This window comes from Phalacrocorax carbo, chromosome 3, assembly GCF_963921805.1.
Source record: "Phalacrocorax carbo chromosome 3, bPhaCar2.1, whole genome shotgun sequence".
Taxonomy (NCBI): Eukaryota; Metazoa; Chordata; class Aves; order Suliformes; family Phalacrocoracidae; genus Phalacrocorax; species Phalacrocorax carbo.
In genome coordinates this window covers 42,816,705-42,837,622 of record NC_087515.1, presented here as the reverse complement: position 1 = coordinate 42,837,622, position 20,918 = coordinate 42,816,705, and the positions used below count along the sequence as shown (strand labels likewise).

At 40.3% G+C, this 20,918-nt stretch overlaps 1 protein-coding gene across 3 annotated transcripts in view; it reads left to right on the top strand.

Annotated features, from left to right (window-relative positions):
• PCSK2 (proprotein convertase subtilisin/kexin type 2) overlaps positions 1 to 20,918 on the top strand; it is a 103,302-nt gene that overhangs the window by 26,564 nt on the left and 55,820 nt on the right. The window contains exons 1-2 of one of the 3 annotated variants that reach the window (XM_064446731.1): positions 10,791 to 10,876; positions 11,517 to 11,596. The exons of the other annotated variants lie outside the window; for them this stretch is intronic. Of the exons in view, the coding sequence (XP_064302801.1) occupies positions 11,588 to 11,596 (9 nt within the window). The 5' untranslated portion in view covers positions 10,791 to 10,876; positions 11,517 to 11,587. Of the gene's footprint in view, positions 1 to 10,790; positions 10,877 to 11,516; positions 11,597 to 20,918 lie in introns of those variants that run through there. 3 annotated transcript variants of the gene reach the window in all.

Sequence of the window (20,918 nt, the reverse complement as noted above, 5' to 3'; positions counted from 1 at the left end):
TCTGTAATTGCTGTGGAGGTGTAACGTGTTTCTCTAGTCTTCTGGTACTGGAGACACGGAATTCTGTCCCTGGAATGTAGCAATAAGAGCATCTTACAGTTATTTTTATTAAAATGGCTATATTTCACATTTTCACTTCTGCTCCACACCCCACATCTTGATTACCCAGCTTCCTGGCCAGTGGCAATGATTTTTTTTGTCCCTGGTAAGTTTTTGATCAAACTTTGGAAGGTATCCTAAGATCCTTCCTCCCTCTAAGAAGAAAGCTGTCTCGCTCCCAAAAGCGAAGGGGCAGTACTCCCAAAATCCATCCCATAGGAAAGGACAAGCATTTGACCTGTGCGCTGTTGTAATCCTGCTGTTGACTCCCTTTGTGGGTAGAGGGATTAATTTCCATGCAGTTCACCACAGCAGTGACCCCAGATCTATGCAAAACTTTCAGCCTCTGTGGGGATAAACATTATATAAAGTGAATGTAATGCCCAAGACTTGCTACCCTGTCTCAAATCTTGGGGGGAGGCTTCAGATCCCCTCTCTAGTTCTCTGCCATGCAAGGAGGTATGGATGTACGAAGTAGGATAGAGACAGGAGAAAGTGGCAGAATAAAAAGCCCTTCATTTTTTCAGGTCTTTTATGTAAATTCATGCTGTAGATGGTAGAGATTACAGACTTTCCAATGTGGTTTCTTTAGAGTTTTGTCCTAATATATGCTATTATGGAGCTGGCATGCTGGTAGGATTATGCCCAGGAAAAGTTTGGAGCTGCCATCAATTTTATGAGACTAGGGCTGCAATACACAAGCATTGGTGTTATCCTTTTGGAAGGAAATGGGTCATTAAGTAATAAAAGCTCTGCTTAAGTACCTGTAATAAATATTGAACAGCCAAGGAAAACTCATTAGAAGAAATGTCTTCTTCCCAGTGCTGAAAAAAACCTAGACACCCTCAAACCTATACGCTGTTGGTTGAAGCTGCATTGCCAGCTTGTTCACCAAAGAAGAACTGAAGACATTTTTGTCATCAATCATCTTGACAAAATGAACCATATTGTGCAGAAAACGGGCAGTGTGTTCCATGAAGGGATCCCTGGTTTATCCATTTCTGGTGTAAGTGGTCTTATGCTTTATTCAGCGTATTTGAGGAAGGGGTTCCAAGAGTCTCTTCAACTCACAGAGGGAGGCCTGTTGTATTAATAACTTTTTTAGGTCAACATAATCTTAAACTGTGTTTGTTTTGCTTCCTTGTACAGCTCAGGGCCCTTTTTGAAGATTTTTATAATTCTAATTCATAATGAACCCAGTTGTCAAGCATTACGAGAAGAAAACCTGATTTTTCTTGAGGGAATTCTAGTCACTTGTATGTTACACCAGATCAATTATCAGATGATATATGTCCTGTTACTGAGAGAATTTAACACTTAAAGCATTTTGCTTTTATGATGTTTAGACCCTTTGTGGATGTTGGTGGATGGTTACTTAAATGTACAGGTTCATGAGTGGGGTTATGCAGGAAGATGAAAAGGAAGCAGCAGAAGAGTAGCAGAGATTACAGCACAGTGTTAAAAAAAAGTCAGATGTACTCATGATCAGTTCCTAGGGAGGTGGAATTCAACCTGCACTTCAGACATGGAAAGAGAAGGGTCATACAGACAGTAGGACAAAGATAAGTAATTGTAGGAAATGTGCTACATGTGTTGTATGATCTTTGTAATTCCAAATAAGAAATCAACAGGGCTGCAAAGAGGAGATTTAGGTGTCTGATAAGTGAGGAAGAAAGGTTTTTCCCGCTGCTTTGCCCCTCTTGCACTGCTGATGGAAGGGGTACTGCTGTGCCTCTGGAGCACAGAGGATAAACTAGTCTTAGGCCATTAAATTGTTTGTCTGTGATGTCAAAAGATAGATGCTGGTATTCAGTGAAGTAGCAAGTCTGGTTCATGACTCTACTATACACTGTATAGTAGCCTGGCTGTTGTCACTGCAAATAATGATTCCCTGTGATTGCTTTTTGAAAATGGAATCTGAGAGATTCCTGTTTCTTGTTGTCTAAGGTTGTAGACTATACATGCACAACAAGGGTTGATGAAGATCTAACTGTTCACAGAAGGCCCTGTTCAACTAGGTTTTGAATGGTTGACCAGCAGTGACTCCAACAATAAAGCATTTAGCTGCTACTTAATTGAGATATCATGATTATTGCATAGGAGTCAGTTTCTGTAATAAGAATAAAAAGAACACTCTTTCTGATATAAAAAATGAGTCCTGGAGTCCTTCAGATACTTAAGCTGTCACTTAGGTTGACACAGTAATCCCCTTCACTGCAGAGTGAGTGTATGTAAGCATACTCACTGAATAATTTCCCACTTTCCAAGTTTGAATTCCTGATAAGTGCAGCATTGCTGGTTTGTATTTGGACTGTATGCATGTTTGTATTTGTGATGTGCAGTACAGTTCTAATATGAAATATCGCAACACTGCTGAGTATAGAAAATTAAGTATTTCAATTTGCTACTGGAGCAAATGCAGTTATATCCAGCATGATGTCAAAGCTAAGCTGAATTGATCTATTATTTCTATTTGTAAGTAGAAAAAAGAGCTACAAGGAGAAAAAAACCCAATCTATCAACATCAGCATTAAAGAATGTTGGAAATCTTGTATAGTTATACAAAAAAGCACCATTAACGCCACATAATACTATCAAAATGACATCAAACATAAACATACATGTGTCTTTTATGGAAATAGTGTATAACTAAAATTACAAGGTAAGATAAAACTATTTCTATTAGGAAAAAATACAAATTAATGTACTGCAAGATAGTAGACTGATAAGTGAAGATGATGCTGTGCAGATTAATGTGGAATTTTCTGAAAATAGAAGTACTGAGGTACTGCAGTCCTGGTGCCATCAGGGGCTGTGGAGTCCGTGTGGTCAGTGGTTTTAACACAAGGTTAGACAGTGATCATAACTGACGCAGGTGTCGCTGATTCCTCCCTGGGGCCCTGGGATGGTTCAGATGACCTCTTAAAGTTGCTTCCAGTCACTTATTATATAATTTTTATATTGCTAAACATGATATGTGGGGAAAGGTGGGGTAAGGCAATAAAATTAGCTTTATTCCTCAAAAATACTTCTAACCATGTAGAAGTTCAGTAATCTAAAAAAACCCTGTTGAGACAGCTGACCACATTCAGCCTCCACTCTGCTGCCTGTAAATTGCTGAACTGGCATTAGTTAAGTTTCTGCTTTATTTTTGAGGTCTGTTCTCCTGACTGCAGCATCGCTCCCCAGCTCCCTCTGCTTTTCCTGTCTCCCTCTTGTTTCCAGCCTGATGAATAGAGTTTCTGTTTTGTGGAGCAGGCTTTGCCTTTGTTATTTGTGCAATTTTCAGCTTTGAATCTTCTGTTTAATATTATAATACAAGCAGTGGCAGTGGTAGGAATATATAGTTTAGTGGTTTTTGTTACTAGGGTGGTGAGAAGAATGAAGAGTGTGAGCCAGTGACTTTGACTTAATATGGAACCTAGTGTGCTGCAGAAGTTTGCTTTGGTTTGGGACAAGTTTGGTTTGATTTTGAACAAGAAATGCAGTGCTCTGATATGCTGAGCTAACAGTCACTGAAGGTTGTGACTATCTCCGCATTCACTGGATCCAGAAATCCACAGATGTAATGTTGGTTGTAATTATGCCTTTCTCCCTTGGGAAGCTTGAGTCAGCTGCAGCCTGTGTTGGTGAGATGAAGGAAAGCAGCCACTGGTTGGCTTTGCCTTCTCTGGGCTGTCATCGTATCAGCATCTCCTGGCCCCGTGTGGTGACCCTTTTCCTTCCTCCTGCCGGGGCTCAGTTCAGCACAGCTAGGGTTGACTGGGAAGAGTCAGTCATGGCCTCGAGCACTTGTGCTTGGTGATGGCAAAATATGCAGGGGCTCAAAAGTGCTCTCCCTTCCCAAGTCACCAATATTGGAGCTATGACAGAATCCAGACTGCCCATCTTCAGGATTAACTTCACTTTCAGTTTAGAAAGCATGTGTATTCAGCTATACTTGCTTGTTTTCAATACAAGTAAACTGTGCTAGAAAAACTTCCCCAGGAGCAATGGAAGACATTTTGTTTTCATTTGGCAGATCCCTAAGCCTAACAGAAAATTTGGAGGCTGGAAAACTGCCTTTGAGTTAAACTCTTTTGAAAGATTGTAAATATATTGGTTGACACATACTTTGGGATGAATATAGAATTAGTTAAAATATTGTACCTGATAATGTATGACGCCCATGTATTTTAGACTGTGACATGGTAGATTTAGAATGAAACAAAATAGATTTATAACAGTGTATTTCTATTCTTTCCTGACTTCAGAAAATCAGCTGTTAAAACAGTGACTGGGTTTCTTCTGTGTACAGTTAGATGACCAGAACAGTTTACTGTAAATGACATTGGCAATAAATAAAAGGATAAATAAAAGGCAGTACAGCTAAGGGTGTACAGTTAAATCAATAACAACATAAGACTGGAACATTTTTTAGCATAGTTTTCTGGGGTATTGAGCATGCTGTGACAGGACTTGCGTCACAGGGCTGTGATGTTAAAAAACCCCCACCACCTTTTTACTAAGAGACTCAAGCTAAAATCATTGATAGAATGGCATATGTTGTTATATCACGAAATAAATGTATTATATAGTGCATCCAGTCATGCCATTTAACGTATTTAACTGTTCTTTAAAATTTGATGAGTGTTTTCTTTGTGAATAACGTTTTTGTCTATTGGTTTATTGCAATCTGTTCCAAAACACTGTTGCTACAAGCATTCTGTGTTTCCAGATCTTCAAAGTGTGTATGCAATATCTTAAGTATATTAATTTTTTTTTGCCACAAACTCAACAGCCCAGAAGCCAACAAGGAGTTATAAATACACCTGTGAAATCATTGTTTGTATGCATGATGCATTCCATGAATACAAAAAGGGATTTACAAAGATCAGAGAAAGTTGATTGCAGTATTTGGAGACACAATGGAAATTAATTAAAGGTTTATATTTAAATTATTTCTGATAACTTTTCTGCAGTAATTATTTGATGCTGCATTGGAATATGGCTTTTCAGCAAAATGGGTACCTCTAACATCTGAGAATAGCCAATAGTAATTAAAATGCTAATATGTATTTCACAGGTTGGCAAAGTTGAATAATGCTTCTTGGCCCTGTAAACTTCTATACTGAGGGGGAGAACAGGACTGGGTAGAATAAAACATTGTGGAAAGACTAAGAAATACTGTAACATGTCCACATTACATATTTTTCCCAATTAGTTGTATAATATCAGCTCTACTATCATAAATGGACTCTGGTCAATATTACAACATTGTATGAAGTGATAGCTGAATGGCCGCATTTCTGTGAATATGCTGCTTTATGTTTTATATTGGTAGCCATCTACTGAGTGCTGAAAAGAAATATGTTGTTATTTGTACAGACTTTAACATTTCATAAATGTAAATAGTCGGTCTCCATTCACTTTACTGACACCAAGGATTATTCTTTCAGAGGAACACAGAGTAAAGGATTCCTGAGTCTTGCAAATGTGAAGTCTTCACAGAAGAACCAGAGTTGCCAGATACAATTATTATTTTTGTACTCCTGGTCTCACAGCAGTATCACTAAGCTGATTACTGCTGGGCTGTACCTTATGTAACACTGCAGTGCTATGCTGAACCTTAATAGCTGGTTCTCTTCTTCTTCACCACCTTTGCACACTCCTTCCTATTCTTTTCCTTTGGCGGAGGCCAGATGCATTGGTTGTATCCTCATCAAGAACCTGAAAAATAAAACCACTGGGGTAGGAGACGCCCTGTGTTTTGTCTTGGAGTCTGAGGCTGGGTGATTGATTACGTTTCTTCCCATCTAACTTGGCTTTCTCATCTGGCAGATAAGATAAACTCAATCCTGAGCCCATCTTCTGTGTTAGGCCACTGATTTCCCTGGTGCTCAGCCAGCCTTCCCCTGCAGATCTTCTGGATCACTGGATCACTTTTGTCTTAGGTGCGGTTCCACCAAAGTCAGCACTGTTATGCCTCAAGACATTTTCTCTCCAGCTGACAGCTGCTATCCCAGCTTCTCTGTTCTGGAGAAGCCATGTTCTAGTCAGTGTCTGCAGAGTGTCTCAAAAATGTAAGATACCTTTTATAAACCTTACAGGCACCATTATAACTGGTGTTTCTTCCAACTGAGAACAGGCTGAACTCTTCTTGTAATCATGAATTTTATGGATCTGATTCCATAAGGCAACAAGCAATCTCTGGCAGAGTTTGGATAAAAATGCTAATTCTCTTAGGCAAGGAGATAGACATAATTAAACAGTGCTTGCTTTATTTTTTTTTCTAAACTCTGATGCTCTCCTGGGAAAACATTCATTGGAATCCATTTTATTTGTTTAGGAATACTAACTTTTCTTGGAATAATTCCATTGATTGCTATAGGAAGAGGATTTCTGTTTGGACTACTTATTTTCTGAAAAGAGGAAGGGAAATTTCCATGTTAAACACTTATTTCCTCATTTCCAGATCTAACCATATGAATATCTCATCTCATAAATCTCAAGGGTCCTTCTCCAAGTTGTGCAGGGCATGTTAAAAGAAAGCCTTATGAATATTTTTCTGTCGGTCAATCAACTAAAATTATTACTTTCCTAAAGAAAAAAATAATTTATAAGACTTCAACTAATTTCATTTCTGATAGTGCAATCACAAAGTAACAGAAACAGAATCTACATTTTCATATTTGAAATACTGAATCAGGACAAAAATATTTTATTGCACCCAGTTATTTTATTTAGGAAAAAAAGAGCTTAATTTTATTTCAACATTTCTGGTTGGAACCTTTGTAAGGTTTTGTTTAATGATAATTTTGACTGTTTTCTTCAGTTTCATTATTTCTTTCCAAATGAGCATCTTACTTCCAGACATCCGTAGGTCTGACTCCAGTTTCCACAGTGTGAAAAGTATGTTTCATGCAAGGAAAAACAGCTAATGAGAGAACCTCCGAAACAAGCATCTGATTGTTGGCCAGGACTACAGCCTTCTGCTCACTCATAGAAATGGGTAACTTGCTGCTCACTTCACTGCTGCTCTTAATTGATGACAACGTGTTGGGTGGGAGCGTTGATCATCTGGTGGGTAGGAAGGCTCTACAGAGGGACCTGGACAGGCTGGATCAATGGGCTGAGGCCATTTCTATGAAGTTTAACAAGGCCAAGGGCTGGGTCCTGCACTTGGGTCATAACAACCCCATGCAGCCCTACAGGCCTGGGGAAGAGTGGCTGGAAAGCCGCTCGTTGGAGAAGGACCTGGGTGTGTTGGTTGACAGCTGGCTGAACATGAGCCAGCAGTGTGCCCAGGTGGCTAAGGTGGCCGACAGTATCCTGGCTTGTATCAGGAATAGCGTGGCCAGCAGGAGTAGGGAAGTGATTGTGCCCCTGTGCTTGGACACTAGTGAGGCCACACCTTGAATATTGTGTTCAGTTTGGGCTCCTCACTACAAGAAGTACATTGAGTTCCTGGAGCCTATCCAGAGAAGGGCAACAAAATTGATGAAGGGTCTGGAGAGCAGGTCTTATGTGGAGAGGTTGAGGGAATTGGGGTTGTTCAGTCTGGAGAAGAGGAGGCTGAGGGGAGACCTTATCGCTCTCTATAACTACCTGAAAGGAGGTTGTAGTGAGGTGGGTGTTGGTCTCTTCTTCCAGGTGACTAGTGATAGAATGAGATGAAATGGCTTCAAGCTGCATCAGGGAAGGTTTAGGTTGGATATTTGGAAAAATTTCTTTACTGAAAGAGTAGTCAGGCATTGGAACAGGCTGCCCAGAGAGGTAGTGGAGTCACCATCCCTGGGGATATTTGAAAGATATGTAGACATGGCACTTGAGGGCATGGTTTAGGAGGCATGGTGGTATTGAGTTGATGGTTGGACTTGATGATCCTAGAGGTCTTTTCCAACCTTAATGATTCTATGAATCTAAATGACTAAGATCAGACTTAAAGGCAGCAGTGCCACTGTGAGGCTAGAGCCTCTCACAGCTGTGCAAACCTCTTGCTCTCTGATGCCAGTTAGCTCTAGCAAACCTCCATGGGGTCTTTGGTCCATAGATATTTGGGAAAAATTCAAGCAAAGGGGATTGGCACAAGCTAACTGTTTTGGTCACTAATTCACTGAACAATGACAATTTGCTGAACATCTGCATCAAAAGGGTTTTTTTAGTCCTGTTTGGATGATAGTCTAGGAAGTCATTTTTATCCAAAACTGCCTGGAGAGTTTATCACAAACAAATCCAGGGGAGATCAACTCACCCTGCCTTTTCTAAAAACACCTAAGGAGGCTGAGATTTCCTTCAGTTGGACCATGCTTAGTGGCTTCTTAAAACCTCTTCTGAGGAGGTAATGGGAGCCAAGAGATGCAGTCCTCTAGAGCAGGAAGCATTTTTTACTCATAGGGTATAATTCACTGAAAACAAAAAAAAAACACCCAGCAGTTGAGACATACAGAAGATGAGCTATGAATAAATTTATTTTTTTTTTTTTTGCTTCCAGGAAGCTAGTTGGAGAAGAACCTGGAAAAGGGGATATAAGTGATAGGGTTTGGTTAGTTGTCTCTAAGAAGGAAAACTTCTGCAGTGAGCAACTCGCCTTAGTGAAAAAAAGTTTGTTTGATTTTGGAGTTGCCATATGCACTCTCAGTAGAATTTGGTGATTGATTATGGAATTTTTTCACTTTCATGTGTCAGGTTTGGAAGAAAGTTTGAGTGTATGAAATAAATGCAAGTTCCAGGTTGAGATTGGAAGGTATGAAAAAGGACGTTTCTTTTATGAGTATGAGTCAAACTGACATCTACTGCTGTCCTGCCGTTCAGTGTGGAATACTGAACACTTCGGCATACAGAAAGACAGCTGTTTATCTGAGAATTTTGTTTGTCTGAAAAATCTACCCATCGTGGTTTTCTTCTTAGCACTGTACTTGAGAAGTGTGTGCAAGGTGAATTACCTACCTGACTTGCAAATAATGAACAATTCAGTGTAAGCCAGAAGTCAAATAAATCTTCCCAAATGCTTTCTATCTGCCTACAAAATAGATGACAGTGAGAAGGGGACTGCTTTGGTGATTTAATACTTGCAGATCTCCCACTGAAATTATCTGTCTGTCCCTCTGAAATAGTTTGTGGACTTTTGCAGTATATAATGAAATAATCTTTAACTACACGTTTCAAGTCATGTTTCAAATATGGGTTATTCCCATTTCAGAAATGCTGGAAGTAAATAGAGGGGGCTTTACATTTTCCAAAAGGGTCATACAACAAAGCAGAGCAAAAGTAGGAGTAGATTCTAGATGCCCCATCTACTGTTCCAAAGGAAAAAGTGGTGAGGGGAGAAAAAAATAAAAAAGGTTGGATTAGAGTCTTTTGTGGTCTTTACAGCACCTGGGCAATAAGAAAACTGAGATGAGAACAGTGGGGAAAAAATAAAACCCAAGAGATTAGCGCAGATCCTCTGAAGCCCAAAAGATTTGCACAAAGGACGGTAACCTTAAACTGTAATTACTGTTGTCATTTAGTGTTTCCGCATGCATGATCTGGAGGCTCAGGGGAAATTACTGTGCTAGAGGCTATCTAAGCATAAAATAATAACAGAATTGTATGGAGGCATTTGTCCCTCAGTATAATCCAGTACTAGCAGTCCTGCCTCTGCTGCTTCTTTGCTTCCCCATGGCTCATTCCAGCTTTTCCCAAGATAGTGCTTCCTCGTCCTGGGTTACAGCAGCAGCAGATGGAGAAACGCATTTACCTCTGTAGCTTTAATAGATATTTGAGTGAGAGGTCTTTGTGCTCAGGAGACTGTAACCTAAGTAACATTTTCTTCATTTACTGTTTCATTCTTTGCTGTTCAATAAGCAACTAATTATTTTCATAATCTATGCACAAGTTATTTGAGTGAACATGCTGTAGTTTATACATTTAAAATATATAGGTGCAGCATTTCCTAGAAGGTAAAATCCAACACCCCCCTGCCTTTGCATTTTCAGATGGAAAGAAATAGGAAGGCAGGGAATTGTGTGTCTTTGTGCTACTTTAGCCCCAAAGATATGCTGATCGTCTGGGAAACCTATGGTCTGTCAGAGAGATGTATCTGATTTCTTAGCAATTAGGGTGTTGTGTAGGTGTTGCACAGTTTTTATTATAATATTTGTTCACGGAAATTCGAGCTCTTTGGGGTCTCTGCAGGTAGGAAGCTGACATTTAGCTCCTTTCAGTTCTCCTGCCCCAATTGTCAGGAGCATCAGTAGAACACCAGGACAAGGCATCTTAGCTCTGATCCCAAACTGCAGCATTGTCTCCAGGCCGAGGTGCTGTCGTCTTTGAACACATTACCCTCAGAAGGAGATGTGGAATGAAATGGTAAGTAGTTTTTGTCCCCTTTGTGAGGTGATTTGAAACATCTTCTAATATATTTTGCCTGATTGAAACAGCAGCTACCCACCTTTATTAAAGGAACTGGTGATTTTGATGAAGGACATGATGAATTATTTCCTTGAGATTTATGTGGGGTTTTTGTCAAGTCCTGAGTTAAACAGAGAGGGGACAAATGAGGGGGGGGGAATATGAGAGAACTTTTCTCAGTTCTGCCTTTTTTTTTTTTGCTGTGAAAGTTGACAACAGGAAAGGGATTTTTTTCTTTTCAGCCATGTTTTCCATCAGGCCCTCAGATAAGTTTTTACTGGACATCACAGTAGCTCTCCAACACTCTGTTTTCATAACAGATCTCAAGGGAAAACAAACAAAACAACTATCTGCTTCCTTCATCACTGACCAAACCATGACCTCAGTTCCATGATTGTGTAAGGTATGAGGAGCTTGTGCTTTCTTGCTCTCTAATGTTGCCTGCTTTCTGAGTTATGATAAAGGGAAAAGAAATGCCCCTGGACAGTTTTCATCTCCTGTAGGCATCTGTGGATGAAGAGGGTACCTGGTTTAAATGGGAGGGAGGAGAAGTGTGTGAAGCAACATGCCTCAGCTGTGGGGATCACCCTGAATTTTTGCAGTATTTCTGTGGAATTGGACACAGGTGCTTAGGCTGACCCTCCACCAGGTTCAAGGTGGGAATGCTGGAGAGGAGCCACCTGTGAGCCTGAGCCACCACTTATGAGGTGCTCCAGCAGTCTACCTACACTAGGAGGTCCCCAGGCCATGTCCATGTGCTGTTGCTGCTTGCAGAGCCTGTGCATACTGATTCACCAGGCTCTGCATGCTATCCCAGCTTCGTAGTATGCACCCCTTTGGGAACCCCTATTTACTCATTCCGCCTGGGCATCTCAGCATCTGTTCCTCACCAGTGGGTTGCATATTCCAATTTGATTACTTCTTTGGAAACAGACGTTCTCCCCTGAAGCAAAGAATAATAATTTGTCCTCACAAGTTCAGTCCAGCAAGTTTGAACTTGAGTTCAACCAGAGGGAGGGTTTTAACAGTTTTTCTCCTCACAGGGATGGTGTTAAACGCAAGAGAGATGTTTCTTCAATTTGCAGCAGTGAAAATCTGAAGTAATTTCACTGAAATGAATGGAGTGAGTCTGTATTTACCCTTGGTCAAGAGGAGGTGGAACCTGGGTCTTTGTACTTCTGGAGAATTGAATCTCAGCCAAGAAGCTAATACCAAATGTGCACTGTTGTTCCACTGTGGTGGTTTCACCTGATGTTTTCCTGGGTAGTGTTCTGAGCTTAGGTATTCCTGAACCCCTCTATCCTCACTGTTCCTCTGACACCATTCCCACTTCTCTTGTTGCAGAGATAGCTAGTATTGGGATAGGGAATATGATTGCATTTTAAGAAATTGTCTCTAAGCTAGAGCATTTCCCTGATCTCATTTGCAATTCAGTCCAGGGTGGCATGTGGAGAGATGAAACAAGAGCGAATAATTTAAACTGGGTTGGCTTTTCCTGAAGGGGAAGTGAGGAATGATGAGGGGCCCCAGCTAGTAGGGAGAATGGTAATTTTCAGTCCTTTTCAGGGACCTCAGGGTTTTTTTTTTTCCTATTTTTTGTTCAGGTTTTCCCATTTTGCAGAATAGTGTTGTTACCCTCAGTCTCATGAAATGACATTTTGAGCGAAGACTTTGGCAGTTTCTCCCCTTGCGTAATTCCACTGTATCTTTGGCAGCTCTTCCTTGTTTGTAATTTTCCTTTCATGATAATCATTCATAAGTACAACTCACCTCACTCTTAAAGAAAAGGCCCAAAACAAAGGACATAATCTCTGACGTCATTGTGTTGTCAACATCTTGCCAAGTCTGTGATTCTGTCATTTAGCACTGGATGTTTTACACTTCTGTAGACTGCAGTGGCCCAAGACACTTGAGTCTTTATATCCCAGTTGAGGCATCTGTTCAAACTGCCATAAAATCAATCATTCTGCAGTAGTTATTTCCCCAGATCTCCCTTTTGTTACTCTGAAGTACTGGTAGTCTCAAGGCACTTCTTCAGTGCTTGCGGTAACACAGGTTAATGCTGGCATTTTGGAACTACGTAGAGCTCCTAAATATCCGTGCATCAGGCACTGTTAGTATTAATCAGAGATTCATCACTTTCATACCAAAGAAATGTAATTTTTCTCAAGGAAGCTTTTCGGTGAAGTTTTCATTCTGTGGAAACCATAACGTGAATTGGGTCTCAAAGTTTGGACCCAGAGAGTGATTTCCATAGGACTTGCATGCATCATTTTTTATTGCCTCCTGTGTGAAGCCTGAGCAAATGATTTTCTTCCATGACTTGCTAAACATTTGTCTCAATGGAAATAAACCAGGAAGAGCAAGAAGTATATAATGAGGATAGCAGTTTACAGGAGTGTATGGAAATCTTCGGTGATAAGCAAAAGCATATTTAGGGTTTAGTCTTTCTCAGTCCCTTGGGGTACAGCCTCCTTTCAATGAGTGTGAATAGAGAGGTTCCTATTAATATTGATGCAAATTGTGTATATGCACTGGGAGGAAAAAATATTCTGAAGTCTAATTATTTTATGCTAATAACTGAACTGAAAAGATACTCCCTCGTTCCTGGCCAAACAAGCAGCAATAGTTCAAATAATTTGCAGCAGGATGATAATTTTATGACTTTATTTAAACTAGCCTGTGCTTTGACCCAGTGGGGACAAGGGAAAATTTTGGCACCAAAATCCCTGCTAGTGCACATACAACTCCACTTAACGAATTTTGTAGTCTTTTGGGGCCAGTTTTCATTGCTCTAGGCAGTGGATAAATAGAAGGGCCTGTAACGAATCTGAACCAATTCAATGTCCTGGTCCCTTGAAATCAAGACAGAAACCCCTTTGTTTCTAAGATTTTTGAAAATAATTTTAATTGTGCAGATGGGCTTTGGAGAGAGGGTTGGCCAGCAGCCAGCATGACAGGATGCTGGGGAACATGGGTAGGGGTGTAGAAAGCCTCTCTAAGGGGGTTGTTGAGAAAATCCACAAAGAATATTCAGACCACACTTCTGTGCTGTGTACTGCTCTGTGATGAGCTAAGGAGAGTTTCAGCTGGGATAAACTGTGAGTGTATTAATATTTGTCTCAGTTCCACAGGTTTTTCCTTCAGTGTTAATTCTCAATGTGCTCTGTTACATCAGGGCCGGCTCTGTCCCTCAGCATGACGTCTCTTCCCCTCTTTGTTGACCCCACCACTGCTCTGTGTTAGGTCTCCTGCCTACAGTCATACGCTAGATGTGACCCCTTTGCCAAATCACTCGTGTCCTAGTGACTTTCTTGTCAGGAAAAGAGCTGCAGACTTTGCCTGGGGGAACACGGGTTTGATACACTGCTCAAGCCAGGCACTAGGCAGTTCACGGGCAGAAGGGTGGTTTTCTGCCACTTTGTGGCAGCCAGATTCTGGAATGAGGTGGAAAAAGTGCCCTGATGTAGATCTCTCTGCCTTGGCCATACTCTCTCCCATGGTGTCAGGCACCAGCGTGCTCTGCAACTGTGCTCTCTGCAGGCTCTGTGGCAGGAATTGAAGGAGAACATTTGAAGATTAAAAGAAAGGATTCTGACGTACAGCATGTCATGACAAGGATCAAGATCAGTCCTTTGGAAGTACCAAGTTAAAAACTGGTTTGGGTAAAGGACAGAATTATAGGACATGGACTGTTTCTTTCCTTTTTGTAAACCAATCTCTTATTTCCCAGCTTTTCCTACCTTTCTTCTTGATACAGAAATTGTTCTGTAGCAGCTGTTCTGTTTTGATGCTTCCTCTGTGGCAAATGGCCTGTCCCTGGCAGCTATATGCTGCTAACCCAATGCTGATTTTATTAACGTGCTTTGTGACAGGGATCCGTAAACCTCTGAAGCTAGGAGCTGAAGAAGTGCAATTGCAACCTTTACAGTGTACAGCCCAATGGATATAAATCATCAGTTGCTTCCTACTGGGCTGGGAACATAACGCATGGGAGCAAGCTCCCTTGTCTTTTCTGCCCAGTGTATTTAAGGTAATAGAATAAAGAAGTAGCTGTGCTATAAACAGCCACTCTGCTGTTGGGTGTATGAGCAGATACATGAATGTGAGCAGCAACATAATTGCAGCTGTCCCTCTGTCATAAGATTGGCTTCTGTTTTGTGTCTGGCTTCTAGTTATGAAATTTCCTGAGAGAAGACATTGTACAGCCCACGTAATTCCCACTAGGCAGCACTTAGGAAGATCAGTGGTTTGCAATTCTATCTCATCTCTACTGAGATAGCAACAGAGCTCTAAAGGCTTTAAAAATGGACAAGAAAGGTTCACTAATATATCACTACTGCTCACAAGAACCTTGAAGTTTAAGTATTGCAGGTTTGAAATATTAGAGTTAGCTTAGACTTCTTGGCAGTTGTTGCTATATCACTCCAGGCAGGCAGCTTTGTAAAAATAGGCGCTTTTTTTTTTTAAATTAAAGCTAAATGGGCCTTTTGCGAGTGTCCTTACCACCTGGCTGGGGAGGTGTTGACAGCACTGGGCAGTAATCAGTGCTCACAACCTGTCTGCATGGTGCAGTGGGGACCTGAGTCAGAACAGTGACCGCAGGAGATGCCGCAAGACAAGTAAGTGTCTGTCTGTGCAGAGGTGCTCCCTTCCATGTTAACTGAAAGAGATGCCTTTTCAGAAGGTATTCTCCCCAGATTTAAACTGCATCATTTACTTACAGAGCAGAAGAAATAGGGAAAGGAAAAATTGTTTTAACAATGACAGTGCAGAATAGGTTACAGAGAGGAGGATTGTTTCCTATAAGGCACTCAGAGTTGCAGCCAGGAAAAAAATCAAAAGGCATTTGTGCCATTTCTGAACCCAGATTTGGGAAAGCCTGGATTTTGCATGATGGAGCCAACCTTTCTTCACTGTCATGTCACCCCATGAGTCCAGGTTTTGAGGACCCACAGCTAGTTTTATGTAACTGTTTTCAGACTTCAAACAAATTTAAATCAAATTGATTTCCGCTTGTTTTGTGCACTATATGTAGGAGAACAGCACAGACATTACTCTGCCTTCTTTCCCTCCTAGTGCTATACCATTTTTATTCTGGGAAGTTGCTCTTCAGATGAGATTCTGGTAAAACTTTTGTATGAAAATTTTTTCACTGCCACTGGACCCAGTGGGGCCCATCTGCTTGGAAGGGCCATAAACATCAGAGAAAGCTGTAGTAAACCTCTTACTCTAAGCCTCACTGCATGAGAGTGGAACCTCAAACAGCTTCCGCTGCTGTTATCATGACTGAGCACTGTCATTGGGCAAGGGGGGCAGCTAAATAAAAATGTTTGGTTTTTTGACTTAGAAGCTGTTTAGAAAAGGAGTACATGTGGAAAGCAAAATAGATCACATAAAGGATGGGGCAACATGCGGTCTTCAATGAGTGTGACATTATGGCATATTTACTGTTAATGTGGGAAGCGGATAATCAGTGCTGGTAATCCTGTGAGAGAAAATGTGAATTTTATTTTTCCAAGCAGATGTTTCAAGGCAAATGATGAGCTATTAGATGAAATGTGAGTGGGAAGGAGGTTGTGGAGAATGAAGAAGTAGTATGATGAGTTATAGCACAGGTCAGAAGCCAGCTTTTAAGTTCAGAGACTAGGGGTTTATTTTCAGCACATGCTGCAGAATTACTTTAAGGTCTTCAACCTCTGCTGACTCAGTTTCCCTAAGTGATGATGCATACCTACACAGGCATATTGCAAAGCTGGAAATAAGTTTGGGCATTAGCACAAATATTCACACATTTACAAGAAGCCTCTTCCACATCAGGGTGGGTCAAGGGTATGCTTCAACAAAGAATAATTTTACCTGTCAGTTGAGTCTTCCCATACAAACCAAACTGAACAGGTTTTTTTCCAAGTGATATTTTCTCACAGTCTCCACTTATCTGGAGATTTACTTCTTGAAATAAATTAACTTAAAATCAACAGAGTTAGAGGGATCTTTAGCCTATGAGCACTTGTATTCTCTTGGGATGTATCAGATACTCATCACTTGTGTGGAAGCAGCAACCATACTAATGGAATCTTTAAAAAGGAGGTTATATAAAGGTATAGTCTGTAGTACCTCCCTCTTTGTAGCACCAGTTAGCTATTGTGGAGCAAGAGGAAAGTCCTTTGCTGGGAGACTTCCCAGGAATAGAAGAAACAGTCTAAAGTTATAAATTAACAAATGATGACAAAGAGGGAATTATTAAATTAGAAGATTCAGCATCATGTGAGCACCTTACTTCTTTGTACTGCACAGATATATCAAAAAGCTAGTCTCAGTGCCAAAAGTTTGCAATCTTAAAGATGAACTGGGCCTGACTCCCATTTAAACTAAAACCCTTTTGTACCACAGATTGGCTGCTTTGGGTATCACCTTAAAGGTTGATGGTAGCATCTGTAATAAATGAAAATCACTCCATGAAAAGATTTTTACTGTTGAGGAAGAAGAAAAAGGTGGCTTCCCTCCACCCCCCCCAGCATGATGTTTTAAGAAAGGCTTTTCTGCTACTTGGTCAAGGGATGTGAGAGAAGGGAAAGCTGTTGACTTACAGCAACTAATTTTGCAGCCAAGAGGGGAGGATCTGCAGTCAAGAGTGTCCTCCATGCACAGCGCCCAATTTTCTTTTCTGTCACCAGGCATGCTGTTGTTTACAGCTCTACCGAGGGGTGGTTAGTCTGATTGATTTGAAGAGGCTGATCACTTCTGTGGTCCAGTGTAACTGGTGAGACAGCAAAGTGCAAAAGTTACCTACAAGCTGCTCATAAAGTATCCCTATGGTTTGCAATCTCTCCAGATCCACTGGAGAGACTAATGCATGCAGTTATAGCCCATCTCTAGGGAATTTATTTCTCACAAAGATCTTTGATTTTGTTACTGAAGTGACTATCCTTCTGTCTTGCAATGAGACATTGTTTGAAATATAAACTACTTCGACTTTTCTGTCATTATATACAATAAAGTGTAATGTCAGCTTCTCATGTAGAATAAGAAGCAGATTTTCATTCCTTTGGAAACTTCTTAAGATTCCAGAAATGCTCCTGCTCTCTTTTTGGCTCATCTAAGCAGTGAAAAAATTGGAAATAAGAACAGTGTTCCTAGAATAGTCAGCACTTGTGGTAGTATATAGATCCCGATATGGCCCTTGCACCAAACTGATGAGAGAGCAGAGGCATGAAGCAGTTTGCTTGTTCTTGAGGCAGTATACTGCATATCAAGTTATCCAGAGCTGCTCTGTCAGTCTTTCCTCTTAATAAATTCCATCCTAGAGGAAAAAAACTTTGTCAGAGGGCACTGTCCTATGAAAACTTCTGTTTTACCAAATTGGCATTTTCCATTACAGACCATCCATACTCAGCATTCATTTTATATTGCAGCCTAACAGCTCACTTGCATTTCAAAGTAGAAGCTAGAGGAGCACTATTGATTGCTTAGCTGAGCAGGTTGAATATGATTTGCAGCCTCCTTTTGCACATTGATTCCTTGTCTCTTTACTCACTGCTTCCTGAATGTTACTGAACTGTGAGAGGACTGCTAAGTGGACAAAAATATTGATTTCTTTCCCCCTTCTTTTATTTTTGAAAGCTCTTTATTTACCAAGCACTGAACTAATATCAGGAAAATGAAAGGTCACAAAATAAGGCAGAAGCAAGTCAGTTCTTGCATATTTTTTTCAAAAAATATGAACTTGGTTGAAATGTGAGTTCTTTAAATTGTGTTTCCATCAAGAAAGGTTAATTGCCTGAGTGGAGCCTTTGAGTTCAGGCTGTTCACCTTCATATTTTACTATTGCCTGATCAATGTTGAACTTCTGGGGTAGTTTCCTAAATGACTGTACCTCTGGTGTTAATGATTTTCAGTCATTTTTGCAGAGAAGTTAGTGAGCAGCCCCAAATATGCCAGATTTTCCCGTGCAGGGCAGTCAGTAACAGAGCTTAATGGTGCAGTAGTTTGTCCCTGGTTTATTCTGCCAGGAGCGTGGCATTTTTGCAATATCATACCCAGAGAGAGGGGAAAGACATTCTAAGAGCAGAAGCTGGAAAACTGAGAAGACAACCCAAGAAGGATGTTTGGGGACAGCGTAAGGTTCCAGAGGCTTTAGTACTGCTGATGGTCTGTATAAACTTAGTACTGTTTTGGAGACAAATGGGGCTGGTTAGAGAAAGGGGAAAACTAAGTCTGGTCCAGAACAAGCAGGTCCTTGATATCCAGTGCCACTGCTTCAACTAGTAACAAAACAAAAAAGAATCAGGCAGATAGAAGAAGGAAGGCTGAGAATAATGAAAAATGGATATACTTTACAGTGGACATGACTTTCCCTAGAAATCAAAGCAATTCTCATGCTGTCTATGCTTGTGACTATGAAAATAGCCATTTAAAAATGCATAAAACAAGAGTGATACAAGTATTTTAATGAAAAGAGATAAATTTTTATTTTCATGAAGTCTTTCAAATGGAAAACAATTTTCTTCATGTGTCCTCTTGAGAGACTGATCTTCAGTACAATTCATAAGGCCTAAGTCCAACCATCAGCCTGACTTCTTAAAGAATACAGGCTGTCAGTTTCCAACGTCAGACCTTGCCTTCAGAAACAAACCTGTGTTGATCCTGAGGCTTTAGAGGAAAAAGAACCACTACTTCCTTTGGTTGATCATCTCACTGCCTTTTTTTTCTTTTTTTTTCTTATAAGCCGTGCAAACCATGCCTACTATAGATGTCATCAGTGGGACTGCCTTTTTCCTCTGGAATTTGTTCTGAAGTTCTTGATTCTTGAGGTTGAGGGTTGTGTGTACTCTTCCACTTTTGTGCACCCGCTGGTATAATTCAGTAAATCTGTCATTTATGCTCAATATAACAGAGTCATTTAACTGCAGGAGCTCACCAGTACAATTAACCCTGTTCTGTCAAAATGAGGAGCTGATTATCTTGGCATTCACAGGAGCATAGAGCACAGTTAGAGTGCTGTGGTTTCTGGCCCCCCCCAGGGCAGTATTGCAGTCAATTGATTATTTTGTTAATTTGTTCTGTATCAGTATCCTGCTGGTTTATTACCATCCAAGTGACTTTATGAACCATGCATAAGTACAAGTATGTTAAAAATCAATACTTGAAGCTTTTTTTTCTTGTAAGGATCTTATCATCCATGGGCTACCTTCCTTGATACATGACCTTCATTCTGATTACAACACAGCTAGTAAATTTTACATGATTAGTAGATGCTCAGATTTTGCTCTCCACTTAATCCTCTATCCTAACAAAGAAGGAATAAACAAATTAAGAATGAAATAAACAAAAGGCTGTTATTGCTGAGAAATAAGCCTAATTTTGAGACAGTAAAATTCATGCTATTTTTGTACAAAAATCTCATTTCTTCACTAGGTTCTAATAAGTATCATGCTTCACAGGCTCAAATCATTTAGAGATGCTATTATTAGAAGTCTGAGTCTTACGAATGCTGCTTTTCCTGCTTCAGTTAGAGTAACAAGTATTTAAAAGATGGCATGAGGTTGCACTGTGCATTGGTCTGAGGGCTGAATTTCAGGTCTGATCTTGACACAAGTACATGGAATTATAGCTGTTAAAAGATCAGAATGTTTTCTAATGATCTTCTACTGTTGCACATGCAAAGATGTTCTCGTGTGTGTGTGTTTGAAACATACTATCTGCGATGTGATACTTAATGCATTTATGTTACTGATGTCACAGGGAGGCCTGCTCTTCTTTAAGAAGAAAACTGTAAGATAGAAGCAGAATCAGATGCATTCCCTCTCCTGATCTAGACTAGATATGAAAGCACAAGTTCCTAATGCAGATACACAGTTGGCAAGAAGACTAGGATTCCCCTGAGTCAGCTGTCTACAGCCTTAAATGGGCACTTCTCCACTCTAATAATTGGATTTGTACCATCCTTTTCCAATTATAAGTTTGCTCTATTGGGTTTTTTTTTCTGTAATATATGATTGTTATCTGATCTTGGGATCACTGCTTTTTAGGCACATTTTCATCAGGAGAAAGGCAAGTTCTTTCTTCATGCTGGGTTATCCAAGACAACTGAATGAGGCAATTTGTAGCTTATGTAAGTGAGAAGCTACCATGACCTTACCCAAACCTTTAAACTCATTTCATGAGAGAAGTGCCCGATCTTTTCTGGATGAAATTGTGTGAGTTACCATCATTACTGATCACAAGTAAAACCCCCTTGTTTCTGCAGTGAAAAAGAGGCCTCAGAATTTCTGAGACTGTTACTTCTGTGAATGGTAACATTCTCTATGCCTTTTCTCCATGTGAAATATACAGAAAACAGCCTACAGAATGGTTTTAGTTCAGATAAGGTTATACCTCCTTGGGTGTATATTTCCTTGTCTCAGGAAATTATACTATAATGTAATATAATATGAAAAATAAAT